The sequence below is a fragment of the Triturus cristatus genome, chromosome 7 (genome assembly GCF_964204655.1).
Source record: "Triturus cristatus chromosome 7, aTriCri1.1, whole genome shotgun sequence".
Lineage (NCBI taxonomy): Eukaryota > Metazoa > Chordata > Amphibia > Caudata > Salamandridae > Triturus > Triturus cristatus.
The window spans coordinates 1,702,857,086-1,702,874,502 of record NC_140590.1 but is presented as its reverse complement, the minus strand read 5'-3'; the positions used below and the strand labels follow the sequence as shown (position 1 = coordinate 1,702,874,502).

Here is a 17,417-nt window from a genome sequence, read left to right as displayed (position 1 = left end):
CTTAAGAGGCCAAAATGAGATGAAACTGGTTTGGAGTTGATTTAAGGGAGACCTGACCTGGCAGTTTGGGCTGAACTGTTCCTTTCGGGTTGTATCATGACTGATCTGCCTATGGTTGGTTCCTTTCTGGGTTTGCACAGTCGGCAAAAAAGACAATGAACTGTATTGTAGTGCAGAGTAATTACCAGTGGCTGAGATTAATTCAAGCAATCAATACACCACTTATTGGTTTTCCTCAGGGCATCACATAGACCTGGACAGTAGGGGCTCCCCTCTAGGCCACAACACAGGTTCTGGACTTCGCAGTACCATGGAGTGGCCTAGGCTTCTGCACACACACTGGATTAACGCGATTGCAGGCCAAAACAAAAAGTCAGGATACTGGGTTTACATCCAGTCAGGCACTCATGGAATGGATACACATATGTTTAAACTGCAGGAACATTTTTCTCCCAAAACATGCCTTCAAGGAAGTGTGCTGCAGTTGTGTCTGACATGGCAGAAGGTGTTGTACCTGAAACTGGATTGCCTGGCTGTGGAAAGTGCTGCGTCATACTTTCAAAACTCTCCAAAGAATATTGTGCCAACATACCCCCCACATGTACGTCTTTCCAATGCTCTCATTAAATCCTGGGCCATGTGGTACATGTTCTACTGACGTCTGAGCAAGGATAGGTGTGAGCACGTTCAATCAGTGACAGAAAAAAAACACTGCCAGGAGGTCATACATGATTCTCTTATCATTCCCCACCACGTAATAAAATAATTAGGAGAAATGTCAAAACAAGCTTATAAACAATAAACCTCCCAACCAAGCAAGCACATTCCTAAACACCAAAATGCAGTCTAACACCAGACCACTTTTACTTACACGTGAACCTTGTGTTCAGTTGGCGTCTGCCTTAAGTCAACAATGACATTTTCTCTCCGTTCATTACTGTGGGTGTTCTTGGTGTTATCTTTCTAAACTGATAATGACAGCTTACCTTTCCGTGGAGTATGTTAGTGTTTATAGATTTAAACTCAGAACAGGAAAAAAGTACACAAATGTTATTGTGTTGTCAGTGCAACTAACAAAAGTTTTTAAAACTTCACCATTATATTCAATAGCTTAATGATATGCACTAGATGCAAAGCTACTCCTGGTTCTACCCAAATTCAGGAATGCTCTAACCGATTCTAGTTGGTTGGGAATTAATCTGGATGGACTCATCGAAGGGGGAAGTGCAAAGGTGAGGAATAATTGCATGGGTCTAGTTTCCCAAATTTCACAGATTGTTCTGAATGTAGTTTGCTTTGAGTGTTGTATTTTTTTCAGGGCACTCTGTGGCACTTTTTCCAATTCAGGCACTTACCTTGGGGAGGGATCATCACAGGTTTGGGCTCAGTACCAAGGGACCTTGAGGTGATGCTAGCAAGTTCTCTTAGCATCCTAGGAGCACATGCTCACACAGGTGGTACCAGAATGGGCAGCGGCAAGCTAAAGGATAGGACCTCTGTGGCCCGGACAGGTAACCAGGTGTAGAAAAGTGAAGAGGATCCCACAGGCCTTGTGCACACAGACAAAGCAGTACATGTTACAGGGTGAATAGCAACATGGCAAACTGCTAATTTCAGCAGTTCACTCTTCAGCTTTTTGAGATCTCCCCTCTCGTCTTGTGATCCAGCTTCACGGATGTAGGGGAAGCAACAGAGGAGGTGTAGGATGTTAATCTCTCCAATGTTGAAGGGCTTCTGGGCTCGAGTTGAGTAGCTTTGTAACTCTCTGATCTCAGGCGGCTCCACACAGGCAGCTGGCCCTCATGGTGGGGTTCACATCAGCTGAGCTATTGGTGTTATTGGGGGGAAGTCACATATCTTCTGAGAATGCAAGGCAATCCACCTTCTACAGCAGGCTTGTTTTTGCAGTTGTGGAGTGTGATCCTGGCCAAGCTTCTCCTCTTCTAGTCCTTTATCTGGGTGGGTGCAGAGGGATGCTGCTTGAAGCCAAAGCTGAACAGATATTCTGGCTCAAAGGTCAACTTATATCCAAAGCAGTGGTATCTGGTGTCAGGCCAACTAGCTAACCATAATCTTGGCAGCACTTTAAATTGTGGAGAAAACCAATCAATGCTAACATATATTCCTTTAGGTACAGTGCAGTCCTATTGCTGCCTGCATATCACTTTGTTTCCCGTCTCTGGGCCTCCGTCACAGGAGGTATCCTATTATGTGAGATGTGTATATAGTTTCCAAACAGCCACTTAGCCAGCCAGCCAATGGCTCTTGCCATGCCTCAGTTGGCTTCTGGCAGAACTGATCAATGGGACCTGGGATAGATAGTCTGCACATTTTTTTCCATTTGATAGCAATGCCCTTAGGGCTGACCACAGTGTTTGTTCTCAGGACACAGGGGGCTGACCTAGATGAAATGCTTGGATCCAGTAAGGTGAACGCAAAGAAGACTTCCTGCTCCAGTGAACACTTTGTTGACCTGCATCAGGCGCACAACATACTGTCAACAATAACCAATCCAGGGACAGAGAAGAAGGAGTACACACTTCCTCTTCCCCTGCCTGAAGGAGAGACCGGACTGGTTGCTGGTGGTTCTGCCCCTGCCCCTCCGGCTTCATATTTGCATGCCGTCTTCCACATCGCGGGACTTCCAGCTAGACCCACTGCCTGACTACAGCTCCCAGGAGCCTCATCTGTTGGAAGGAGAGCCCTGACTGGTTCCTGCTGGTTCTGCCCCTGCTCTTCCGGCTTCAAATTTGCATGCCATCTCCTGCATCACGGGATGTGCACGGGCGGCGCCCAGGCCAAGGGTGGGCCCATCCGTGCCTGTCAAAGCCTGGAAGAGGGTGGACTGGGCCACCCCTCTTTCGCCGGACCCCCAACTAAGGTAATGTGCCTGCTGTCCCTGCCTCTGCACTGCCTGCTGCCCCTGCACTTCATGATGTCCCTGCCCCTGTATGGGCTGCTGTCCAAGCCCCTGCACGGCTGCTGTCGCTGCCCCTGTGCTGCCTGCTGTCCCTGCCCCTGCACTGCCTGCTGCTGCCCCTGCGCTGCCTGCTGTCCCTGCGCTGCTGCTACCCCATCCCAGTCACTGAGCTGCCTGCTGTCACAGCCCCTCACTGCCCGATCCAGATCCTTTCCCATCTCCCAGGACCACCTACGAGAACCTCTATTGGAGGCCACCGCACGGTCTCACAGTGGATGCTCACCACGGACACGCCACCAATGCACTGCTGGTTGGACAACGCCGAGTACCAGTATCCCTGGCCCTCCTGCCACCCTTCAGTACACTGCCAAGGAACTCCTGGAACTGGATCCCAGTTCCAAAGCAAGAGCTGTGTCTCCTCCCCACGATCCACCAAAGGACCCTTCACCTGCCGGAACTGCCACTACTCCTGAAACACAACCATTGAAAGATCCTGCATCACTCCTGCCCACAAGACCAAGAACACCCTGCAACCACTCCATTGCATCTTGCTCATTGCCTGCTCACTCTGCAAACATGCCAAGGAAATCTGGGACACCATCACTACCCTCCCCAATGACGTTGCCTTCATCACCTAAACATGGCTCAACCGTTCCTCGAACCTCAAAGGCTACAAGATGATACACCAAGGCTACAAGATGATACACCAAGATCCCGGCAACAAACAAGGTGGAGGCATTGCCATCATCTTCAAGGAAACCATCAGATGCACCATCATGAACGATGAAGCCACATGTCTATTGGAACACCTCAACTTTCTACTACAAACTGACGTGAAGACCACAATAAGAGGCACCCTCACCGAAAGAATCCCGGGACCTGAGCAACCTGAACGTCCCCCTAGCAATCGATTCTCACCACTAAGTCCTACTCGGCGACCTCAACTTCCACATCCAAGACACCCAACAACACCAAATCCACCACCCTCCTGGTGAATCTAAACAACATTGGCCTCACCCAACTGGTCATCGCACCTAGTAATATTGAGGAGAGCCTAGCCCATTTCAATGAAGCAGCACTAGCCGCCATTGAACAGATCGCCCCTCTCAGAACACAATCAAATAAATCCAGGCAAATCCAGGCAAATCCAGGCGGCCTGGTTTACACCTGAGCTTCATAAGGAAAAAAGTCAATGCAAAAATTTGGACAGAAGATGGCATCGGACCCATCTTACTGAGGACAAAGAGAAATATAGGTTAGCCCTCACCCAATATCACAAAAACATAAAGCAGACCTGAAAAACCCATACTTCTCAACAGCTAAGCCAAGCAGAGAACACTCCCAAAGCTCTGTACCAGATCTTGAAAGACTTTACTAACCCCAAAGCTTGCGATCTGGAGGAAGCCTTCTCTCAGACCCTTTGCGATAAAATAGCTGACGTTTTCATACAGAAAATCAACACTATCTATAATAAGATTACCTCTGCAAGCTGTCCACAGTTGGCAGACACCGCAAGGGTATCCTCACCAAGCCCAAGGACAGACTCACTGTTCAGTTTCCCCCCTATATTCCAGGAGGAGGCAGAAACCTTAATGTGCAAGGTAAAATCGCCGCTCGACGTTTTACCTGCAAGAACCTCAGCCTCTCTTGTTAAACAGCTGTCAGATCCAATCTGCTCTTTACTGAATTTATCACTGAAGGAAGGCCACATACCATTGGCATGGAATGCGGCACAGTTCATTCCGATGTGGAAAAACACCAAAGCCTCCATGGAAGATCTTTCAAATCTGCACCCCACCTGCCTCCTGCCTTTCCTGAGCAAATTGCTGTAAAAACACGTTAATGAACATCTGTCGGACCATATCGAATCGGCTGGCTGCCTTGCTCCATCCCAATCAGGCTTCCGACCAAAACAGCACGGAAACAGCCCGGGTGGCTGTCACTGATAACATCAGGTTAGCACTACACAATGGTCAATCTACTCTCCTGGTGTTATTAGACCCCCTCGCCACATTCAATACGGTCGACCACCAGATTTTGCTCATGAGATTGAAGGAATCCGGGACTGGTGGAGTGGCACTGCAGTGGATGACTAGTTTCCTTCCTAACCATACCCAGATCATTAATCTGGGGCCATACCGTTCCAAAACTAAAGAACTGACCAAGGGAGTGCCTCAAGACTCCTGTTTAAGTCCCTCCTTGTTTAACATCTACATGGCTCCCTTGGCCACACTACTAAGGAACTACGGGTTCATCCCGATAGCCTATGCTGATGACACCCAACTCACCTTGAATGCCGGAAAGACTGAAATCATGCTTTTTGGAGACGCTCCACTAATGTGGACACCAGAATGGTGGCTTAAAGAGCTGGGAAGGGCTCCAACACCATAGACAACAGCCAAAAACTTGGGGTGCGTCATGAGCAAACCCTAACCATGAAAGAGCATGTGACACATACCGTTGGCTCATGCTTCCATGTGCTTGGCCTACTGAAAAGACTTTTCCCTTTCTTCCCGATTCCTTATGAAAGACTCTCATTCAAACTCTGGTGTTGAGCAGACTGGACTACTGCAACACCCTGTTGATTGCAGCTAAGGAGTCCTCTCTAAACCGCCTTCAGGTAGTACAGAACACGGCAGGTCATTTAACCCTGAATGCCCCATACAGAACAGCCTCACTTCTCTTTCTCCAACAGCTCCACTGGCTATCTGTGTGCAAACTAGTGAAATGTAAGATCTGTTGTTTGACACACAAGGCAGTGTGGGGTAATGGACCTACCTATTTGGCAGAGAAACTTCATCAATATATCCCACATAGGGACCACCGCTCCGGCTCGAAATCCCTTCTTAAGATAGCCACGGTCAAGAAAGCAAGGACAGGGAGAAAAGCCTTCTGATGTCTGGCACCCTTCTTCTGGAACCAACTTCCCACAGCATGAAGGCAGTGCCCAGACCATCTGAAGTTTAGGAAGGCTCTGAACAGTGCCCTATTCTAGACTTGCCTCTATGTGACAGCTTCCTTTTGTGAGTCCGCGAGTGCTGAGATACCCCTCTGGGGGTGATTCAAGTGCTAAACAAATCCACAAATCAAATCAAATCAAAACTAATCAAACATGCAGACATCAGACCCCTCCTAAAAAACCTCGGCCAACCCCAGAGATCACATAAGTTATCAGCCGATCTCCCTGTACCCTACCAGGCCAAAGTATTCAAGAAAGTCATCAACCAGCAGCTCACCGAATTCCTGGAACAAAACCCTCTACTGGACGCCTCACAATCAGGATTCTGTGTCAACCACGGAACTGAGACCATGCTGATTGCTGCCACAGATGACATCAGAACACCCCTCGACTGGGGAGAAACTGTGGCCCTGATCCTCCTCAACCTCTCAGCAGCGTTCGAAATGGTCTCCTACAACACCCTCATCACCAGACTCTACAACATAGGCATTCAGCAAGACTCCCTCAAGTGGATCGCCTCCTTCCTCACAGGACACACACAGAGCATCCGACTGCCTCCCTTCACCTCCGCACCCAAAGACGTCATAGTCAGCGTTACACAAGGTTCATTCCTCAGCCGTACCTGTTCAACATCCACATGACCCTCCCTCGCAGACGTCGTCAGATCCCACAGACTCATCATAATCTCTTACGCAGACGACACTCAACTGATCCTCTTGCTCACCGAAGACCCCTCCAACGTCAAAACCAACTTCTGCAACACCATGATCAACATAGCCAAATAGATGAGAGACAACTGCCTCCAACTCAACTCCGACAAGACTGAAGTACTGATCTTCAGGAACAACACCTCCGCATAGGACCACAGCTGGTGGCCTGCACCACAGCTGGTGGCCTGCAGACCTCAGACCTATACCCACACCGACCGACCATGCACAGAACCTCGGCATTATCCTCGACAGCCAACTGACCATGAAATGACAAGTCAATGAGTCGCCTCCTCCTGCTTCCACACACTTCAAATGCTCTGCAGAATCTTCAGTTGGATCCCATCCAACACCAGAAAGACCATCACTCAAGACCACATCACCAGCCGCTTCAACTACAGCAATGCTCTCTACTCCGACATCTCCACCCAGCTGCTCAGAAGACACCTGACCATACAGAATGCTGCAGCAAGACTCATCCTGGTCCTCCCCAAACAAACCCACATTGCCCCCACCTGACAGAAGAGATGCCAGTTCAAGATCCTCATGCACGCCTAAAAGCCCTCCATGACCTCGGACCTACCTACATCAACCATCGTCTAAAATTCCCCTCGGTGGCAGACTTCAGAGAGTGACTCAAGGCCTGCTCTTCGAAGGAGACATATCACCCAGATACCCCTAGGGGTGACAGTGTTGAGCTTTATAAATGCTGTTTGATTGATTGATTTATAAAAGTATGCAATATGCAGATAAATAATCTTAATTGTTCAACTGCCATTGTGATAGTCTAAAAGCAATACTATTTTAAATTGAATCGATCCAATCCAATTGTACAATGATTCTTCAATTCATAGAAGATGAATAGGGCGCCAAGGGGGAGGAGGTCCACAAGTTTAAAATCTGTAGGGTCCATTTTCCTTGTCTCAGTCACGATTAATCGAACTCATAACACTAAACGAAAACATACTGCGTAGCAGTGTATGACAATAGAGCAATCATTAATCAGTCAACAGCACTTTCGGGAGCACATGAGCACCTCATGGCAGGTTCTGACTATGGAGTGGTAATATGAAAATGGTGAAAGAGTGAAAAAAAAACAATGATAAAGTATTTAGACACCTTCAGTCCCTAGAAATTGCTCAATCTGTTATAATAAACAATATGTTAACATACTCCATATTTTATTAAGCAATGTAGATCTTCTTAACATTACATACATACCCGCTTAACAAGCTAAAATAAATGCAAAGAATGGTACAAAATCATTAGCACCTAATTAATATACTGTATCAACCTCCTCTTCATTACAAAAAACTTTCATTTATTCGTAATGTGATCTTAATATATCTGTCATAATGTGCTGACTATGAGGACAATGAACAACAAAGATTGGATGAGCATAAAAGTAAGGGTACCCTCATGTTGGACAGATGTGGAGCCAGCCATGCCTGAAAGAGAGCAAACTAATAGTTTCTCTGGTAATGGTATTCGTCTCTCTACTTCTTCAAAAAGTACTTATCACCATCCAAAGCAATAGTGGCGAGAAAGACGCTAAAGATGGTTTTATGTGTGCAGGTGGATGGCGTTACAAGTCACACTGACTCCTCTTATCATGCATGCCAAAACATCCTTTATTTCTAACAATTCAGGATCACATCACCGATTTCTGAATAACACACACCATGTGAATCTGGAATAGATTCAAGCTGTAAATCCTGTCCAGCTCACCTTGTGTGCAGGCCCCTTTCAGCCACTCCGAAGCTGTGACTCTCCCGAAACAGACTGGAATGAGAAACTGTTACCTATTGGATCCTCCTAAAACACCGCCTTTCTCGAGCCCTTTAAATCAATAGAAGGGCAGGGCTAATTCTTCCAAGTCTCCCAAATATACTCCAACATAGAGAGTGGAGGAAGTTGGACTGAAGGGTGTAATCATGCTTTCATCTAATGCCTCTATCTCATTGGTCCGGCCACATGATGATTGGCTGCAATCTCATTTTGTAGCAGAGGATACTGAGGCAGTCCTACTCTTGCATCTCTTCATGCCACGATGAGAAATCCTCTGTCTGCCCCTGCAGAAAGGCCTCTGTGTCTTCAGCAGTGACCCTGTGAACGGGCTACAATACACATTCACTTGTCTCGCAACTACGAAGCAGACACATCCATAAAACATAGTACATGAGATGGGCACAAACGTACTACTAACCACAGATAACCCAGAGGGTTAGCTCCCTCCAGTGATATCATAAAGCTTATAAATAGACCTTAATTTGTCCTCTTCTCTTTGGTGTAGGAAGTGCTCCTGTCCATGGTGTTTGGTAAGCATGATTCCCGTTTGTCATTTTGAACTGCATCATAGCACCTTTCTTTTTAAGCCATGTTGCACACCAGACTGCGCTGCTGTGAAATATGTTTATAAAAATGGATATTGGGGGCAAGCCACACCAGGAAGGTGTGGTGGAGAATAGAGAGCATATCAACAGCAGAGGGAGAAAGCCACACCAGGTAGATGTTCGGAGGAGGACTGGAGCAGAAACAACGGGAGGGGTAGAAAAGCAACACAAGGGAGGTGTGGAGGAGAGAGCACTAGACAGGGGCAGCAACACGGAGAAGGTGTGAGTGGGATGGGAAAGAAGCACCACGCTCAAGCAGGGGGGTGGGAAAAAGACACAGTACCACAATCACAGCACAAGCAGTGGATGGGCACTAGTTAAAGTTTAGTCAATCTGCGCTTGATCCATACTACACAGAAAGGAAAAGAAGTGAGGTTTGGCATGGGATGGCTAAGTAGGAGTCAGGAAAGAAGAGTGACAACAAAGCCAACACATGGGAAGAAGTGGGTGGGCCCCCAAGCCCTTTATTGTAAACAATACGTCTCGCAAGCAGGAACGCATGCGCTCTCGCAGGTTACACCTAAAAAGGCATTGAAATGGGGCTATCGTATTACTACTGCCTAGCCTACTGGCGTAGCTAGCTGAGATTCCACCCCTGGCAACAGAGGATTTCACAAACTCATAATGAGGAAGGGTAAATGAGAATGAGCCAACCAGGGAATCTACCAATTTTCCGCCTCACTCTAATGGAGCTCCTAAGCCCTTTCCTCCACTTCAGCTTACAAGGCCATTCGACATCAAGGGCGAGAAAAGAAAAATACTCCCAAAATCTAACATCACAGAAGCCTACCGAAATTGGTTTTGATTGATCATAAAGAGATATTAGACAATGATTTAGTGACAGCTGTTTTAACGTCAAAGTGGCGGGGCAACATGAATGCTGGGTGAGGAGGAAATAATAAAGAACTTACCTGCCGCTGCGGCCGCCACCTTAGTGCTCCTCTCAGTGATGCTGGGCACACTGCACAGTCTTCCAGGGGCAAGTCATGGTGTTTCTCTTCTGCTGGTAATACCAGCAGGAGAGCAGCGCCATGATTGTCCTGAGCGAGCTGACTTGACGCTCGCTCAGGCACAGTGAGCCTGGGCCATTTCTCCACCCGACTGTACAATACAGCTGGGTTGGAGAAATGGTGGCGGGCCAAACCGACATGCACACTTACAGTCCCCGACCACACCTCTTTCCTGCAGCTGAGTGACGCTCCGTCAGGATGGCTGTGCCCCCGCCCTAAGGCTGGCAATTGGAAAAAAAATTATAATAAACTAGTTTGAGGCAACTCTCCTCTGCCATAATGGAGGAGCCGCCCCTGCTACGAATAGGTTGAATGTAATGGTGCCATACCTTCATGGACGACTGGATGAGCTTTCCCACACTCTGGAAGCAGCCTGTTGTCATGTTCTGGTGGAGGCGCAGCCAGTTCACAGCATCGTTAATCACTGTATCATCGACAAAGATGTACTCCTTGACCTGGCTGAAGCACTTAGCCACAAAAGCTGTGAGCCTAGAATGCAGAAATAGGATTAATAATTTGATGGTCACTGAGAAAAGGCTGGAGAACAAAACACCTAACTATCAGGGGCTATAAATAGGTGAAAGAGTTCAAGAGAAATAGTTATTGAGTGTGATAAAAGGTGAGATCAAAGTTAAGAGATCTATATTGTGAATGAATGTCGCTGCTTGCTAAACAGTTGTGCTCCTCCGCCCTAAATGCCTGAGTGTATGCGAAACTGGTATACTGACTTTCACGTTGTCCATGGCATTGTGGTAACCTAGCATTTGTACATGGGTCTAGGTCTGTCCCTTTTAAAGTGAGGTCCAGGACTTGTACTGTGACTGGAGTGGCACAGCAAACATGCCCTTATAGTAGGCAGTGAATAACTGTCCATGCCCTGGCTACATAATATAAAGCAATAGTGGCTACATACTTTGCTTTGCGGCTCCATAGTGTGACCAGACCATTTTCTCTGTGTCAGGAAGAGCGTGATCTACTGGACTCAGCTGTTATGTGAAACCCAACAAATTCTGTGTGTACTTTGAGTGCGCATGTATGGTAGTAAGACTCTGTGTGTGAGTCTGAGTACTGAGGCCAGTGGAATCCTTTTATGGATGCCCCTGGTTTAGCATGGTACAAGATGGAGGATATGATATGCTACCCCAGACAGTGGGAGTGCCTACGTTGGTGTGGCTGGAGGGTGGAGACTCAGACACTAAGGTGAGGGGGATGGAGATAGGGCTACCTTTAGAAATTTCATGAGGTCTTCATTTGCAGAGAACTGCTGATTATTCTTCCTGAGCACTGCCAATGAGTTGATGGTAGGGGAGGGGATTGAGACTTATATTTCTTTTGTTGAAGATTAGGAACTTTCTAGGCAGGGCCTGCCCTCTTGTCTGATTCTGATTACTCTTTCCCAAAAACTGATGCCAGCCAGGAACAGCGATTTTGCACATCACTGTGTTTGCAGCTCGATAGTCATCAAGAGAAAGCGGACTTTCACCAGAGGGCAAAATCAGAGGTGACAAGTGTTGTGTAGAGTTTCCACAGTTGCTCTACACAGTTTCCAGGTAAGCTTTATTTAAGATAGTAACTGAACAATTACTTTTGGCATTTGGCAAAGAACCTTGTCTTGCCACTTCCAACGCAGTAAGAATGGAGTCAGTCACAACTAAGCGAGAAGCCTTAATTTGCCTAGTGGCTTAAACTGTCAGAAGACACCATCGCAAGGTGTTCAGCTCAGCGGTATCAACTGCCATCATAAGACGTCACCATTGGTCAAGAGGACAGTTTCTGCTAAGAGCAGTAATTGCTGAGGGTATTCAGACAAAATATCGAAATTAAAATATCGTCAGACATAACTATCGAGTTTGAAATATTGTCATACAGAAATATTGTGGGCAAGAAAATTGTTGTCAAGAATATCGATTTTAAGGTAAGTAATATTGATTTTAACAATATTGAAATCATTATTATCATTTACAAAAATATAGGGCCACATTATTATGTCGGGCGGAAAGCCATCCGACAGCTCGTCGGAGGCTTTCCGCCCAACATCTCAGGTTTCCGTCCGACCACCGTGTTGCCATACAAGAGGTCGGAGGGAAACCCGCAGGGAAATTCCGCTCTCCTTCCGTTGGGCTCACAGAGCCCATCGGGGCGACGGTCGGAAAAGTAATACCCAAACGACAGCGGAGCCAACCTCAGCTCCACCATTGAGATTACAATTTCGCTTTAAGCATGCCCTTTCATGGTGGTCCGACTGCCATGAAAAGGCAGCCAGAAAGTGATTTTTGGTGCCCCCAGTAGGCCCCCCTTTCCTGGCCCTCTGCTAAGGGGTATGGGGGACACCCCTGGTGCCCCCTAAACATCCCTGAATTGTGTGGCAGGTAGAGCATGGAGCCTGCCACATGGTGCAGAGAAGTATAAAAAGTTCATATTTCATATTGCAGCATGTGCCGTAGCCCACAGCACAAGCCCACAATAGGAAAGATGCAGTTTCGGACTGCCGTGAAGGCGGTCGCATCCTAATTAGAGAAGCGGCACCACCGTCTCCTTGTCAATCAGGCATCATAAAGGGGCCCAAAGTTGTTAATAATATAGTTTTTTAACAATTTTTATGAATCTGAGTATATATTTTAATTATATACATTATAAATTGTTTATGTAATTATTGTTAATGTTTTTCAATATAGTTTTACAATTTTAAGTAATTTTGAAATGTAATGTAATAATATTTTGCGCTTTTTAGTACCGTAGCGGGTTGTGGGGTTTATAGTGGTACAGGGTGGGAAGTAAATTCATTTTAAATAATTAATAATTCGTGTTTAAATTAACATTAATCATTTAATTGATTATTAGTTATGTTAATCGTATCATTATTTTTCTTAATAGCTACATTTCAGGTGTGGGTTGTGGGTTTTGTAGGGGTATAGGGTGGGAAGTAAATAAATGATAATTAATTAATATTTAATTTTAATTAATAATTATTTAATTGATAATTATTTATGTTAATTGTATAATTCTTTTTTTAAAGTTAAGTTTCAGGTGTGAGTTGTGGTTTTTGTAAGGGTATAGGGTGGGAAGTAAATTAATAATAACTAATAATTATTGTTTAATTAATATTAATAACTTAATTGATAATTGTATGATACATTTGGGGGGTGTTTGCTTTTGTATGGGTAAAGGGGGTGTAGGAATTTAATTACAATAATTCATAAATAATGTACATTTCTAATTATTTTAATGATTATTAATTATGTAAAATATATGAATAAGATATTGTTTAAGTTATGTATTAGGTGTGAGTTATTGCATTTGTAGGGGTAAAGGTAGGTAAGTTAACTAAATACAATTCATTTATTGTCAGTTGATTATTCATATTAAATGTTTAATCGATATTTATGTATATTATGCTATTAAGATTTTTCAAATGTATATATTAGGTATGGATTGTTTGTTTCTATATATAAAGTGTTGGAAGGTAATTTTATATTCGTATTTAATTATTAATAATATTTTATAGATATTTAATTATGTAAAATGTGTAAATATTATTAATTTAGGAACACATTTTAGATGTGTGTATTGTACTTTCTAGAGATAAAGGGTGGAAAGTAATTTAAGTGCTAACAAATTTAAAAATAGATAATTCTTTTATAATTATGTTATTTATTATTGTATGTGTTAATTGTGTTGGGCTTTTTAATTGTAAATAACATTGTATTTATTGGGTGTTCTTATTTTGAGACTATAGCTGGTACTTCAATTTAAATAATATTTGTATTAATTTATATGTATTAAACATTGTAATAAATATGTAATTTAAAAAAAAAATATTATATATAGTTATTTTATATTTAAACATTTAGATTTTTGTTATTTAGTATAGTTTTGAAAATATTTTATTTCCTTGAAGTGTCTGTTTCTGATGTTGCACAGAGTGTAGTAGTAGTACACTTTACCCCTTTACAATCTAACACTTACCCTACTATTGCACTGACTGGAGTCAGAATAGTAAATGTTACCCCTTCGCGATCCTTCACTTTCCCTACTGTTGCACTGACTGGAGTGGGAATTGTACCTTTTACCCCTCCGCAAGCTAAGACTGTCCCTACGGCTGCAGTGACTGGAGTGAGAATAGTAATATTACCCCTCCGCAATCCAACATTTTCCATACTGTTGAATTTACTGGAATGAGAAAAGTAAATGTTACCCCTCCGTAATACAACACTTTCCCTACTGTTGCCACTGACTGGAGGGGGAATAGTAAATTTTAGCCCTGCGCAATACAAAACTTTTACTTCTGTTCTACTGACTGGAGTGGGAATTGTACATTTTACCCCATCACAATCCAGCACTTTCCCCACTTTTGTATAAATTGGAGTGGGAAAAGTATATGTATTATTTGTAGAATTTTATAGTTTAGTTTCTATTATTTCTATTGTTATTGTTATGTTTCTGTGGGAAACAGCCTTTTCCACGCAACCGTTACAACGCAAGCAATTACATCGCATGCCGTTGCAACTTAAAAGGTGTGCAGCAGTGGGACGAAGGTGTTGGATTTAACTCCAACACCTTCCCTACTGTTGCACACACTGGAGTTGGAATAGAAAATTAATCTACTCCAACTTCCAGCGCTTCCTTCGACAGAAAGTCGGAGTAAAGTTTTGCGTTGCTACGGTATGCAATATAATGGCATGCGTTGTATCGTCACATAGTCTGATTCTGTGTATGTAAAATTATAATAATTATAATTATTAACGTTTTAATATGTAATATATTTTTAGAAAAATCTAAATTTTTTACGTTGTTTAGTTTTTCATTTTTAATTGTTAATTTTTTTAATTGTGCATGTATTGGGTATATATATATCTCTACAGTGGAAAAAGGCACAACGGCGAAAGGCGTTCTGTCTCCCTTTCTGAGTTCTCAGTTGGAATAAGGTAACTGAATTTCCCCCAAAGTTTGTGCGGTCGTCCTTGTTTCTTGCGGAGACGAGGTTGGAGCTGATATTTATATCTATATATATATATATATATATATATATATATATATATATATATTATCTACTGGTGGTCGCCGGTAGATAGTTGTAGTTACAACCTAGTTTCCATAGGAAATCTCAATATTCTATTTTGAATAACTTTGGCTCCGGTTGACTAATCCTCGCGAAATTTTCAAAACAAATGGGGCGCTCCGTTCAGCTCCTACCCTGAAAGTCTCGGGGTGATTCGTCAAGCGGGGGCCGAGAAAAAGGGGGGGTCCCAAAACGCATTTTCCCCATGCATTTTTCCAAAGGACCTTTAGTCGCAGCTACAGCCCGAACGGCTGAACAGAATTACGTGAAATTTGGCAGAGAGGTAGCCATAAGGTCAAGGAAGTGCCTTTTGCAGGTCTGGTGTAAATCTGTTCAGTATTTCCTGAGAAAATAGCATTTAAAAGCATATCAATATCTATAGGCGCGCACCGTGCGCGCACCCTGCGCGCACCCTGCGCGCACCCTGCCGTGCGCGAGCGCAATTCTGATTGGTTGTTAGATGTCGGTAAACATTCGAATCGGTCGAAACCAGGAAGTTTCTGCCGCCATTTTGTCTCTCGCAGTCTGAGGGGGTGAAAAAAAAAGGTGGAGAACGTGAAAAGGGGGCAGAGTGGACAGTTCCTGACCCCCTAGCCTTGGTCAGGGGATCACAGAAGGGCCCCCATGGGAGGAAAAAACATAATTTGTTATTTTTTTAAATCGCGAGATGCGCGCACCGCGCGCGCACGGCACGCACTACGAACCGTGGGCGCTCGGTGCGCTAAGCGCGCACGGTGAAAAACCTGAAAAACAAAAAAAATTATAAATACATAACTTAGCATTTAAAAAAACGTACAAATTCACTGAAAAAACCATAGGTTTCACACACGTTATAGTTACGAATTAGCATTTAAAAAACCTTGCAAATTCACTTAAAAAACCATAGGTTTCACACATGTTATAGTTAGCTGGACATTTCACTTGTAAAAAAACAATGAAATTCCCCCGTTATAGTTAGTGCAGGCAACTATAACTCACGCGACCGCAATCCTCTGCTGATGACGTCAGATATTAAATCACTGATGACATATGTGTCTTTATGAAAAATAAATATTTGTAATATATGTATAGCTAAAGATTAATGGAAGAAGACATGGGTAAATAAGTGTCTAAATACAGTGATGTAATATCTGACGTCATCAGCAGAGGATTGCGGTCGCGTGAGTTATAGTTGCCTGCACTAACTATAACAGGGGAATTTCATTGTTTTTTTACGAGTGAAATGTCCAGCTAACTATAACATGTGTGAAACCTATGGTTTTTTAAGTGAATATATATATATATATATATATATATATATATATATGAGCTCTCTTCGCTCACACGTTTCTCCAGGGAAACCAAGAACGAACGTGGACCTCGTTGAGTAGTTCAAAGATATTTTATTCCTCCTTGCCTGCCATTACACATTTCAGCCGTCAAAGCGGCCTTGATCACATGACAATGTTCAGAGAGTTTGACTCGATATTTAAAGTGCAAGTGCTTAAAGAAACAACCCGTCACACATGATTCGAGTTAATAGACAAAGAGAACAGACTGAACAAATTCCCCATTAATGTCGGTCCACCAATGCATTTTTAAACATTTTTTTAGTGTAAAATAAAGTTAATACAGGTAAAATACCTCTTTTACACTAATCATATAAGCCAGTAAAATCAATTGTTACAATTTTGAACATCGATTACTAATAGCTGTTGATACCGGAAAAAAGGGGGGGGGGAAATAACCTTTGTAAGGATCTTTTGATCGTTCTATGTCTACGTCATGTGTGATTTTGTAAAACAATAAATAAATAAATAATTAAATATACTTGCCCTATACCAGTGTCTAATACCTCGTGAGTGCACCCCCAGATATTATTAAACAAAATGTTCCAATACCAATATCTAGGGCCTCAAAACTATATATAGTGGAAAGGTGCAATGATAGATAATCATTGCAATAAATCCCAATATTTGCAAAATGCAAATTTAATAATGGATGGAATAATAAAATCCGAAGGCGCTAAAAAATAAAGGAAAGTGCAAATAGTGCAAAGTTGGTTCAAGTGGACCTTTGATATGTATACTATAAAAAATGTGAGCAGAGGAAAATTGATACTTCTGCAAAAGTTCTAATCTTGATACTGCTGTTGGAGAGGGGGTTAAATGGTTACCAATATGATTCCCAAAGGGGATCAGGATAACTTAGCTAATGTTTGCATTTACCATATGATATCATAAGACTAAAAACCATCAGAACAAACATATATATATATATATATATATATATATATATATATATATATATATATATATATATATTACCTACTGGCGGTCGCCAGTAGGTAGTTATAGTTAGGACCACGTTTCCATAGGAAAACCTCAACA

At 43.4% G+C, this 17,417-nt stretch overlaps 1 protein-coding gene across 1 annotated transcript in view; it reads right to left on the bottom strand.

Annotated features, from left to right (window-relative positions):
- The window catches only part of LOC146812814 (alpha-2-macroglobulin-like protein 1), an 848,867-nt gene that overhangs the window by 192,503 nt on the left and 638,947 nt on the right, over window positions 1-17,417 (bottom strand). The window contains exon 26 of the mRNA XM_085615205.1: window positions 10,319-10,478. Coding sequence (XP_085471331.1) covers window positions 10,319-10,478 — 160 coding nt within the window. The remainder of the gene's footprint in view (window positions 1-10,318; window positions 10,479-17,417) is intronic.